The sequence below is a fragment of the Alosa pseudoharengus genome, unplaced genomic scaffold (genome assembly GCF_046254945.1).
Source record: "Alosa pseudoharengus isolate Yale_2024_CS ecotype anadromous, Long Island Sound unplaced genomic scaffold, YU_APseudo_1.1 YU_APseudo_1.1_scf_24, whole genome shotgun sequence".
NCBI classification, from domain to species: domain Eukaryota; kingdom Metazoa; phylum Chordata; class Actinopteri; order Clupeiformes; family Clupeidae; genus Alosa; species Alosa pseudoharengus.
In genome coordinates this window covers 28,031,293-28,044,234 of record NW_027468689.1, presented here as the reverse complement: position 1 = coordinate 28,044,234, position 12,942 = coordinate 28,031,293, and the positions used below count along the sequence as shown (strand labels likewise).

At 45.5% G+C, this 12,942-nt stretch overlaps 1 protein-coding gene across 3 annotated transcripts in view; it reads left to right on the top strand.

Annotated features, from left to right (window-relative positions):
* Positions 1–6,194: 6,194 nt before the first annotated feature.
* The window catches only part of ppp1r9alb (protein phosphatase 1 regulatory subunit 9A-like B), a 26,607-nt gene continuing 19,859 nt past the window's right edge, over positions 6,195–12,942 (top strand). For all 3 annotated transcript variants that reach the window (XM_076303648.1, XM_076303649.1, XM_076303647.1), the window contains exons 1-2: positions 6,195–6,499; positions 6,764–8,807. In XM_076303648.1, coding sequence (XP_076159763.1) covers positions 6,933–8,807 — 1,875 coding nt within the window. In that variant the 5' untranslated portion in view covers positions 6,195–6,499; positions 6,764–6,932. The remainder of the gene's footprint in view (positions 6,500–6,763; positions 8,808–12,942) is intronic.

Genomic DNA, 12,942 nt, shown 5'->3' with positions numbered 1-12,942 from the left:
ATTTTTTTTTGTTGTATAACTGTGTGTTGTACATTTCCCTCCAAATGTTGCAAAACAGAGAATATCCAGCAGGTGTCAGTGTTGTACTTAAAGAGTTCAACACTGGTGGGGTGAACCTGGTTTGTCTGCTGACAGTTACAGGGTGGATGACGGCAGCATTTCTTTGCATAAGGTTTCCATTGGGTCTTTCTTGGCATTTAAGGCTAGAAGCCCGGAGACAATGGCTCTGTACAATATGAAGTTGCAACATTAATAGACCTGCAAGTTGCAGGTCTATTAATGTTGCATAAGTATGTGCACAAAGAATGCTATGTTGATCTGGGCACTTTCAAAGTTGGGAGTTTTGACCTGCATTTGACATGATTGCAGGTACAGTCCTGCTGAGAAGGTGCAATGCATAGAAGCAAATCCACATGACAAGGCTGATAGCACCCACATGACATCTCCATGATAGTGTACAGTATGGTGCCCAGTATGACGAAGTTCACTATGGGTGGGCTCCTCAGCTACTGTCCCTCAGTAAGTCCTGAGGAAGCCTCATGCACAGTGTGCTGCATATTAGCAGAAAGAATCTCATGTAGACAGCAACAGGAGGCTATAAACAGCTCTCTTGTTGGAGTTGTGCTGAATCCCACTGTCATTCCACTGGTGTCTGAGAGCTGTTGGCTACTGCTCCATGAGAGAGCTCCTTTCAGGAGGTCTCATTAACGGCACGGGCTCTAGGCGTCTTTCTGATCTGCATATGGATGGCATAGGGTTTGCCCGGCGGATAAACAGAAGGAATGCAACGCATGCAACTGACAACCTGGACAATTCACTGGCCCTGTTTCCCAGGATATTGGAACACGTGACCCACAAGCTCCAAAAGAAATTAACAGATTTTTGTACCATCTCAAACATCACATCAATACAGTATATTCACCTTAATAGAGTACTTGTTGAAAACATATACACTGATCACAGATCTGCCAGGTCAAGGCTAGATCTGAGCCCAAAACAAGCTATTTGCTTTTATACAACAGTTTGGTCCGGTCAAACTACGTATTGATTTCTGATTGGACAAGAGGAATCCCAGGACATCCCCACTTGGACTCTTCTATGCTAGTAATTAATTTTTAAAAAAGAGCAGCAATTCACAAGGTCACATTTTTTTGAGTGAGAAAATGGAGTAGGGTGAAGATTACTGTATGTTTAGTCAAGGCCGTAGTCATGATGTCAACATTGGGGGGGACCTAATCTGTGCCCCAAACAGAATTTCAATACATTTCCTACCATGCAAAAATATTATTAAAAATCACAAACAAGTCGTTAGTTAGGTCAGTCAATTAGGTTATTCCAAACTTTTGACGGACACAGATGCCCCCCCCCCGTGAGTTTGGTGAAAAGAGAAGGGTGAAGAAGAAGCAACTCCACTGGTCCATCCCTGGTAATAATATGCAAGATGCAACAATAATTTCTAAGAGGCCTATACACGGTAATTTCTGGCATTACTACTAGCATATGAATGCATTATTTATGTTGAAAGACGTGAAAGAAATGACACAGGCTTGCACAAATTCATCATTTAAAATAAAACGTTTCACTTTCGCTATCATTGCGAGAATAGGCTACAATATGGAAAATGTTCCCTTTCAGTCTGATCGGCTCCAAACATGTATGGGATTTCTTTAGCCTGTGCTACACCTTTCCAAGAAGTTTTGTGAAAATTGTACCGGTAGCTTTTGCGATATTGTTGACAGCCCTACCTCACCGCAGTAGGGTGCAGTAAATGGAAGATTTTGATAGCGCACGCCACTAACGAAAAACGTAAAATCACCAGGACAAACCACTCAGGGGTGTCGGCTACTCTGGAACCATAGGTCACTAATTTGTTGCGTTATTTACGTTTGATTACATTTCAGATACGTGTTGGTTTCCTGTAGGCCTAGTATAGCGCTTTATTCTTTCTTTATTTTTCTATGTCCGAATATTGGGGGGGACATTTTGGACATATTTGAATATTGGGGGGGACACGTCCCCCTCAATGTCTATGGTGACTACGGCCCTGTGTTTAGTATTATGACATATATACAAGCAAGTAGACTATACAAAACATACTGACTGTCTCCAAAGGCTGTTGGTGGATTCACATGTCAATCATCGCTGTCAATCCGCATCATCCCCACACACTGCATATACACTCAGGCTGGTTTCTGCATCTCTGAGAGGAACATTGTGTAAATATTGCCTCGCTGGAACGCTGGAAACTCAGGTTGGCAAACCCCACCACTGACAGATGGTCGGCCCCCTTCCTCCATATTTAGGCCTTTCGCAACATCTCCCGTCCCCCGAGAAGGTTACCATTATGCATATTTTATCGTGAGAACTCCCCAACACTGGTTGTCTTCATTAGGCATCAGAAGAGCTCCCACTCTCAGAGATTATTTTTAGAGATGGGTTTCTGCTTTTGGACCGCATGAAGGCTTTTCCCAGTTAAAGTCATTCTGTATGCTTTTAACAGTACAGTAGCAATGATAGTTATTCTTATAATGTTAGAAGTTGAATATAATAGTTATTATACATATTGTTCAACTTAAATATGTGGAATACAGAATAATAAACTAGTGTGTATGCACTGTGTGCAGTCCAATGGTTATGGAACAACAAACACAGCAGAATAAAGAAGATACATAGTGGTAGAAAGTGCACAGGCAGTTTTGATGTCTAAATGAATTATTTGCTACGGACACAATCACATAAACTGACCTCTGCCCCATACATGCGTTTCTATAGTGTGACACAGTTAGCGGTTGTGTCAACCAGGTGAAGGAGAGTAAAGCATAATCCCTTTCATGGCACATAATAAGTACCTAGTCCCTTGAGTATTAGGAAGAGCGACTGAGTTTGCCATGTAAGCCACACAGGCTCCTATGTGCTACGCCGTACACACGGTGACAGGATTTATATGTGCAGTGAACAGTGTTTTTGCTCATAGAAACAACACAAAAAAGCTCCCCTTTGTTCACCCCTACTCTAAAATTCAAGTTGCAGCTGTGCCTCCTTACAAAGGCTTTGATTTAGGTTTTTTTTGTAACAATTGCCATGGCGATAAAGTACCAATGGCATTCTAGGTCCACTGTAAATCTGCAGTGACAGAGGCATCTACTGTGGAATTTTGGCCAGTGTGAATTACAGTATGCTGTCACTGTGAGAGAGTGGATTCTCTGCTAAACTTAGTCAACTCCCCACCCAGATGCCATCCCAAAGCAATTGTAGCTGTCAAGGTAACTAGGGATTTTCTATGATTTGAGAGGGGCAAGTAAGCACATACTCTCACACAAGAGAATTAAGAGAGATGGGGAATGTAAACCTTCTCAGTGGGTATCTTTGTGTCTGTGTATTTCTATAGATACATCTCTTTGCAACAATAAGTTACTTTATAATTTGTGGTCTTTAAGTTGAAGTGTTACCATATATAATGATTGAATTAATATTGCTAACAAACTGTTCACCAGTGGAGCCAATACTTAGAGCTCTTAGTGTAATGAGACTACTATAGGTAAGAAGCCCACCTCACATCATCAATACCTGTCAGCATACACATACACACTGTCGTGGAGATGTTAATTGAGTGCTATCGGCCTCCTCATGTGCTTGTGTTTCTACAGTAGTCACTGGACAGGGCTGGACTGCAACTGCACACTAACCACCTCACTATAGCTAGAAGACACCGCTATCTGTCTGAGATTCTTTGTGCCATCCCTGTGTGCCATTTCTGTCTTGTGTGAGCTGAGTCTGCTTAAAGAGGTCAACTTCACACTCTTGGAGAAGACGAGGCAACTCTGTCAGCTGACACTACGTTCACACAGCGCATACACTTTAAAAACTGATCAGGGGTCAGTGCTGTGTACAGCAGAGTTCTCATCTGGGCCCTCCAGACTGCTCAACAGATGTCAGCCTAGCCTTCGGTTGGCCTTATTAAGCTTCCTTACAGAGGTGGAGAACAATGCACTTTTTCATCACGTATGTTCTCTTTCTCTCTCTCTCTCTCACCCTCCCATCCTCTCTTTATCTCTCTACTTTCTCAGTCTCTTTGATTGGGAGATATTTTTATAAATCTAGGTCCTGGGGCCACCTGGGGAAATGGTTCCATATTCAGGGCAGGAAAAAAAAATCTCAGGCCGGTCTGAAGGACGCAGCAAATGCCTGGTGCTTCTTCCTAGATCCACCAGCCACAGGGAAAAGCTCCAGCATTGGGAACATCTCAGGGATAACCCCCAGGGACCCGTCATACCTGGGAAATCCCTGGTCGCCCAGGAAAGGTGAGGTTTGAGTTTGGAGACTTTTTTACATCATTGGAACCCAGCTCTCTTCACCACCACACATCAATGCAGGTGCAGGTCCAGCAGAGGAGACGAGAGCCAGGTGAGTTAAACTCCAATTCAGATTATTTTTCTAACTTCAAATTTAAATGAACATGATGCCTGTGTACAGTATGTGGTAGGGGTCTTGTTGCATGTTTAGAAAACCAGAGCATACCTTTGAACCAGACGTGTTCAGTAGTGGGAAAGTATGAGCTTGGAGGAACATTGTGAATGTGTGATTGGCCTTTTTTGTTGTGCGTCAACAACCCAGATGGCAAGAGGCCAGTGGACCACTGTCGGTTCACTGGGAGCAGATCTGGGGGACCGCTGGGATTTTGTTCACAAATTTAAGGGAGGTCCACAGGCGAGTTACAGACTAACAGACCATTGCATTCAAAACAGTAATTTAGTCCAAATATTATTCACTTATTTAGTCAACTATACATATTTTGTGTGATTTAATCCTTTGAGAGTGGAGCAGAAGTGACATAAAACCGATGGTGCTGGCCAATATGATTTTGCAATCTGAGCAGTATTATGTTCAGCTCCGCTGATGGCGCCTTTAGTAACGACGCGTAGGCAGGGTTTGCCATTTCTTTGCCCTGCCTAGGGTCTCTGTTTATATGCGGGGGTTCGCATTTTAAAGTGACAATGCTCGCCTCGCATTGCTGATTGAGGCACTGTTCAGGGGATTATAAATTGTAATCCACTTCAATATGTGCCGCCTGTAAAATACCATCTGCCGACTCTGCGCTATATCTGGCAAACTGTTCACCATCCACTGAAAGCGATAAGGCAAGGTCTTTGAAACTTTACTGTTGTGGCACTTCAAAATAAGGCACTTTCCACCTCAAGCCAATAATCTTCAAGCCAGAACACAACCGGAGGGGGGCGCGCATGGCTTTTATGATTAAATAAAGGGGCAGTAGATGTATAAAAGAACCCTCGTATAAGTGTGATAGTTAATGGATGCAAAGCAAACAATGTTTACATCTGAAGAGTATAAACAGTTTAAAATATGTCAGTGGGTAGTAATAAGGCGGAAGACGCTCCGCTGTGTATCTGATTATGAACAGCGGATGACTAACCCCGATCACCCTGCCCCATGGATTGTTTAATTAAAGGAGATTAGATGATATAGCCAACGCGTGGACAGTTCTTAGGTAACAGTATCCCGTAACTCGTTGTGCATGCTGTTCTGTTTATTTGACCATGCCTGTAGGCCTAGCTAACTCGATAGAATCGTCCTAATGTATTATTGTAAAAGACATTTGCAATTTTGAACCTAACAAATCGTGCTAAATTGGCAGGTTATTTTACAGCTTCTCTCTTCCAAGTGCTGAGGCCCTGAGCTGGTGACCTACTTGTTTGAGTTGAAGATGAAAGGGAAGGATATGACACATTAGGTCCCCACAACATAAGGCAGGGAAGAGAGAGAGAGAAGGGGAGCAAACGCAACGCCTGATTTGTTGTCTATGCCTTCGAGAACCAAGACCAGTGTGGTACCAGGAACATAACCTACGATTTGAGGGACTATTTGATAAGGGTCACGATCATAACCATTTACAGAGCAATTAATCATGCCCTGAGCGCAGCCATTTGTCCAACATGGACCGACATGGATTCTGCTTGCCAACTCGTCTCAACTAGCCAACTTTCCAAAGTCATCTCGCATGTAACACAGGGCCTCTAGTAGCTGACTATAGTCACAACTTTTTCGAATCTGGGCAAGTCATTGAGGCACGATTGACTGTTTACCCAGGCGCTAGCCTAACAGCTGAGGAGATAATTTGCTAGCCGGTGACCAGTCATAGCTGGACTGATTGACTCCCCATGAGGATCTCTGGCACCGGGTGGCATTGAGTGAACGAGCGGAGGAAAAGCTTCACATTATTTTCCCACGAGTTTACAAGAGCTTCCCTGTTCCATGCCAGAACAACCATTGCCTTTTGCGCGCTCCCTTGTCAGCGAGACGTGCCTGGTACAGAGACTGGGGCGCGCGGTAGACGCAAAGAACTGGGGCTGAATGGAAAGGGAGTAGGTAGGGAAACTGATGTCGAGTGGATAGCAGCGGAGTGACAACTTTCTCGGTTTGCGATATGGATCGAGGTAGACTGTTTACACGGGCTCAAGCGTTTTATATCATACAGTAAAAGGTAAGAAAACAATGTTACTTTGCTCATCATAGCTGTGAGTCACATACATAGTTCACACACAGTTAAACTAGTAACGTTAACAACTGAGCACGCCGCGTCGCGTCGCTCAGTATCCTACATTAAAGATATTCGTAATTCTTATGTCTTGGCCGAATCGCTGATTATACAGTTCCATCTTGCAACTGCAAAATACTGAATATTATTTATATCCCAGTATAGATTATTTTCAGTTTGTTGCAATCTGACGTTCTGTTTTATCTGTAGGTTATCACAATGAACAATCATTACAGTCCCAAGTTTGAGTAAGGACGACGCATGGAAAGCAGTCGAACTTCCCTACTCAACTCCGCGTCTTTTTGAGATACAACTTTAATCACTTTTGCACGTTTTCATCAACGCGACATTATTTTATTCTATTACCATCCCTGTGAAAATGATCAAGGGTGACAGCAAAGGCGAACGATCGCTGAGGAGCGCCTCTCCTCATAGAAACGCGTACAAGACGGATTTTCACACCATCAAGTGCTCTTTTGATGGAGCCAAGTCCCAAGCCAACAGGGCTGGTGACCCCATGCCAGAGGCGAGGGGCAGGCCGACGGGCACCCGAGGAAGCAAAATTAAAAACAACATTTTTCTTCAGATGGACGGCCAGCACCACGACGCCGGGGCAGCCCTAACTAAACCCGATTTGTCAAAGCACCTGTGCCACGCAAGAAGACCGCTCAGTAGCAGCTCTCACAAGGGCAGCGTGAGCAGCATTACAAGTCAAGAGTCTGCCGCCTCTGATAAAGCCTCTGTGAACGAGGAGGCGGACATTGACAAAGCAACACTGGCAGTAAAGTTCTCTGTCACCCGCAAGCTTTTTGAGACTGGTCTGAAAGAGCCGGGGTCCACAGAGAGACCTGCCATCCCGGCTAAAGTCACTGCCCGCTTGTCTGTGGACAGTAATGCTTCTGAGGAGGGGAAGACAGTGGGGAGACCGACAAGCCCCAGTCAGAAGCCATCAACCACTAGAGCCTGGGAGGATGAAGGAAGGCAAAGAGAGGAGAGGGAGAGAGAGAAGGGGAAGAGTGAAAGTGACACACCCACCCACAAGTCCAGCGGGGCCACAAACGCTGGACCCATGTCAAGGCGACTGGAGAGCTTCATGTTGGACAGTGACAGTGACGACTCCAACCACCAGGCTGACATCTCTGCTAATGGCCACCACCAGCTGGCCTCTGTCAGCAGCTGCTATTCAGTGAAAATCAGATCTGTGAGCGCCGACTCGCCTAGCGCTCACGACCCCTCTCAGCAGCATCCCCCCGCCGTCAATGGGAACTGCAAAACAGACAACTGTGCACGTTTTCAGTCCACCCCTCCCACCAAACCAACCAGTTTGGAGGTGACCCACACATCAGAGTCATCAGGCAGAGATCCGTCAAGGTCACCTGCTGCAGATCTCGCGGATGTGGGTAGTAGGCATTTGTTGGGGAGGGAGTCCTCCCAAGCTGGGGCACTGAGGGACACAGAGGCCCCTGCACACCTGCCGGCAGGGAGTGTTGTGCGGGCAGAGCTGGTGGTGCTCCAGAACGAGTCATCGGAGAGCGAGGGGAATGAGGAAGAGCACCTGGAAGATGATGTGTTTGAGGAGGCAGGCCCACGCAAGGTCCCCTTGAATCATCTCCCAGAAGAGGGTATGACTGACAGTAAAAACGTCCAATCGGGAAAGCAGGTGATGCATTCAGGAAGAGGCCCCAGGCTCAGAGAAACGCAGCAGAGGGAGGAGACTGAGGATCTCCGGGAGAGCAGTGTGGAGGATTATAGTAAAACCCAGGAGCAAAACATGCAAAAAGAGGAGGAGGAGAATGAACAGAAGGAGAAAAAGAAAGTAGGGGTTGTTGACAAGAAGGGTGGAGTAGATGGAGAAGTACGGGACGGCGAGGCCATGAAGAAGGATGTGTTGAGACGAGAAGAGATGGACGAGAGGAAGGGGGCCCTCGGAGAGAGAGTTTCGGATGGACTCGGCGAGGGACAGGAGGACGGGACGGGCGAGGATGAGGAAGATGACGCCGCGGCCGAGGAAGAGCGACGCGGGGAGGAACGCAAGGTGAACGGGTGCGCCGAGATCTGCGGGATCGAGAACGCCGCCTTTGTGGATGACCGGGAGAGAGATCTGGAGAGCCACAGAGAGGAAGATGAGGAGGAGGAGGAGGATGGTGATAAAGGTGGTCAGGTGCCAGAGTCATACGAGGAGCTGCCTGGACTCTCAGATGAGGAGGACCCAACTCCACAGAGGAAGATCAAGTTCTCCACAGCACCAATCAAGGTAATGTTTGGTTAATTTAACTTTTATGAGGCAGTAGTAGGCCATACTGCATTTCATAGGCAGGCTTAATGGAATAGCCATCTTAATTTGATCCATGCCCTTTACAAGAGTGTAGAAGCTTCTGTGTCCATTTCTGGTTAGTAACACTTGTTTATGAGAAGCAGTAGGCTATGTACCTGACAAGACCTCACATGCTTCTAAAGGTATTTGCCCCTTGAACACCTGTGATGCAACAGCAAGCAATGAGCACATTCTGATTACTCCTTCATGTGTGTGTGTGTGTGTGTGTGTGTGTGTGTGTGTGCGCGCACGCTTGCCTGAGCTTGCATTCTACAGAAGTATAATTTTCTCTTGTGTAACTCTTGTCAGTCATTCTTTACGGTAAAAAACTAGCCCTTAAGATAAATAATTTTGTCCAATTCAAGTTACCCTCACATATAGAGTAGTAGCCAGCTGTTCTGTCCAGTATTTACCTGCATTAAGCCCCCAATTCTTACTGGATGATACTTAAGTAATGTTGTTCTTTTAATATCTTTTTTGTACATTATAGCATGAACCTCTTTTGAAATACTTTACTGGTGACTAGTACTGGGTCATGTCCATGCCCATACTAAGGTGTGTCTAGAGTCTAGACTATTCTATTTGTAGGAACTTATTACTTAACTGACTTATCTAGTCCCAAGTATCTTCTCGTATGTAGTGTCTGAAAGATCAGTGGCCCATCTGAACCTGGTTCAAGTGATCACTTACAGCAGCAGTTCCCAAACATTTCCCCCGTGTACCACCACCTACATCCTGACTCAGCTCACGTACCCATCTGACACATAAAAACGTAACACATTCTATTGACGCATTCCAGGCATCATGTTTAATTGCCGCCCTACATGATAACATAACAAAATCAAAATGTGCAACTGGTCTATGAGCTCTCACACTAAAAACAGTGTGGAGAACATTATGAAACACAACACAAAGAACAAAGAGAGCATAGGCCTAAGATTTAAAAAAAAAATTTTTTAACACCTTTCCGACATTGCCCTTTTCATCTCACGTACCCCCTAGTGCAGTGTTTCTCAAACTTTTTTTCTGGGGACCCACTTTTTAAAAATGACAGACTATCGCGACCCAACTCGTGACTGTGGTAGTTAACAAACTAGATCATTGATTCTCAAACTTTTTCGTTCATTCCCCAGTTTGATCAAGGGGGCATTCTCGAGCCCCACCTGTCCCTCATCGCTCTAAGAAAGTGGTAGGTCATGCTTAAAATTGTCAAATTTATTGAAATAATGACAATGAAATAAGTTCTAAATAAATCCTCTTCAACAGAGTTTAAATCAGCTGGTGCTGCAGATATAATAATAAATAAATACATAACACACATATTTCTGTTTTCCAGCAACATATTAGGAAGCATAGGCCATTTTACAGCATTGTACAATATATTCAATGAAATACCAACATGCTGCATTAAATGGATCCATAATCCAGTCATACTGAGCACTGCTGGTTGGGAAATATTTTTGAAATAAACTTTGCAGGGATGTGATGTAGGCCTACTGTTTAATACATGGGATCACAAGAGTGGCTCCCAATCAGACGTTTCAGCGATTTCGCTCAGAAATCTCAAAGGCATAATACTGTCGCGATCGAGGCGCCTGTCCCATACTCAAGTTTTTTTGGTGAATGCCATGGGCGGATTATGAACTTTTGGGCTCCTGGGCCCAGATGTATTAAGGGCCCCCCACTAATTGTCGTATATGTGGGAGGGGGGGTTTGGGGGTCCTTCCCCCAGAAATTTTTTAATTTGTTTGATGTGATTTCCTGTATTCTGGTGCATTTTGGGGATTGCCAATACTAAATTCAATCAGATTCATAGCCTACATCCTGATTTGTTGATATTGAGGCAATGATTCCATGCAAAGGCTTGGGCTTCAGGGCCCCCTGATCCCTTGGGCCCCTGGGCCTGGGCCCGGTAGGCCCGTGCAGTAATCCATCCCTGGTGAATGCAGTAATCTTATTTGCTAGGTGAGGTAGGTGCTTTTCTTTGCCTTGTAACTGGACATTTAACTCAAATGTATCGCTAAGATATATCAAATATATCGCTAAGATAGGCCAGCTTCGTCAAGAAATGTTCATTACTGAACGTGCTTGCAGATTCAAACATGCGCTCTTCCTCCAAGAAGAGGCGACTCGGAGCTCAAATACGCGAGACAGCACTTTACCTCGGGAAAGCCACCTTGCCTCGCTGTGAAACAGTACAGCCTTTTGGTCAGCTACCATCTCTTCGCAAAGTGCGGAGAATAGACGCGCTTTTAAGGGCCGGGTTTTGATGAAATTCACCACTCTCACAACAACGTTCAAAATCTCATGTAGGTCGGGACTAACTAGGCTGCCTTGACACGAGCGCTTCCCTGTGAATAACACAGTGCGTCTATTGCGCATCGGGTTCTACCTGGGCCCAGGCTACAGATAAAAAAATAAATTAAAAACTCCTGTTTTTCACGTCAGTTCGCGCCCCACCTTGCATGTCTCCGCGACCCAGTAGTGGGTCGTGACCCACAGTTTGAGAAACGCTGCCCTAGTGGAAGCTCACAGTTTGGGAATCCCTGACTTACAGTCATGAGTTCCCTGATGCAGCCCTGGTCACACTGATGTGTGCTGTATGTGATGTGGAGTCTGTGTGATGGCACATTGGGGCACATTGGTAGACATGCCAGACACAGCAGATGCCCAAGAAGCTCACATGAGGCCTACCGAGCCGTCCAGCTCATTTGATTGCATACAGACAGTTACTCCTTTTTCCCCCTCTTTTCTCTTACTCTCTTACACACACACACACACACACACACACACACACACACACACACTTCCTGGGCTTAGGATTGGTTGGCATCAAACAGGAAGTGCATTGTCCTGCCGATCACATGACCTGCTCCAAGACCCCCAGAAAGAGGGGCGTGTGAAAGGGAGAAATCCTGGGGAAAGAAAAGCCCCACTGTGTGTGTGTGTGTGTATGTGTGTGTGTGTGTGCACGCGCACGAAAAGGGAGTGTCTGAGAACTGACTTTGTCCTTATCATCCTCCAAAGGGAACTAAGAAAGATGTGCAAAGAAAACAAAGCCTTCAAGTTAGTGTCCTGCAACAAGTGCACCTGTTTCCCCTAGTACGATCTCATGTTATACTTTCACAATACTCACAATTATTGGAAATATCTAGTGTGTGTATGTGCCTGAGTAGTGTGTGAGTAAATATCTAGTGTGTGCGTGTGCCTGAGTTAAGTGTAGCTGTTCTCTGCTACACGGTACTGCTCTTTGTCTTCATGTTTGCACAACAAGGTCATGTAATTTCATGATGGACTCAAGGGATATGAAGGGATGAACTGTTGTCCCCAGGATAGCCCTTAGTAATCTCTTGCAGAATTCAGACCACACAAACACACACTCACACTCACACACACACTCACACACACACCCATGGGGGTGTCTTGTCTGCTCTTATATATCACTATACCTAAACATAAACACAGAGAGACACACACATATAGACCTTCCTATGCACTATGCTGTATCTGAATCGGTGTGTGTGTGTGTGTGTGTGTGTGGTTTAGACACAAGCAGAATTTTGCTTTGCTCCATGCACTTGTGAACCTTGAAAGGGCATGTTTTCACAGGGTTAATCTACACATGTGTTTTTGTAAGCGCATGCCCCCCCCCCACTGTAGTGATTTGAGATATAAAAGCACAATGCTGTCTTATCATTCCTCCTCAGCAGCATCTGCTTGTCTGTCTGGAGGCCTGATGGCCGCATCCCTCCTTCAGGAATCTGTCCGTTTCCTCGTTTATATTCCGACGGCAGCGTTGTTTTTCTTTCAGCCAGCCATGCTGAGTGTGGCCACATCCTGGTTGTATTTTTAAACAGAGCGCCGGGGTCTTAACACATGGGGTTGGGGGGGGTCGGGGGGGCTGTGACAGGATCCTGATGCCGCTCACTTCCTGCCTTCATTAGTCCTCTGAAATGATGTCAGTTGCACCTAATGGGGCCACTGTCTGTGAGCCATGTGGACCCACTCCCCTTCCTCTCTGGGGAGTTTTCAACAACATTTTTTCTGAAAGCTTATCCTGTTAGGATGGAGATCC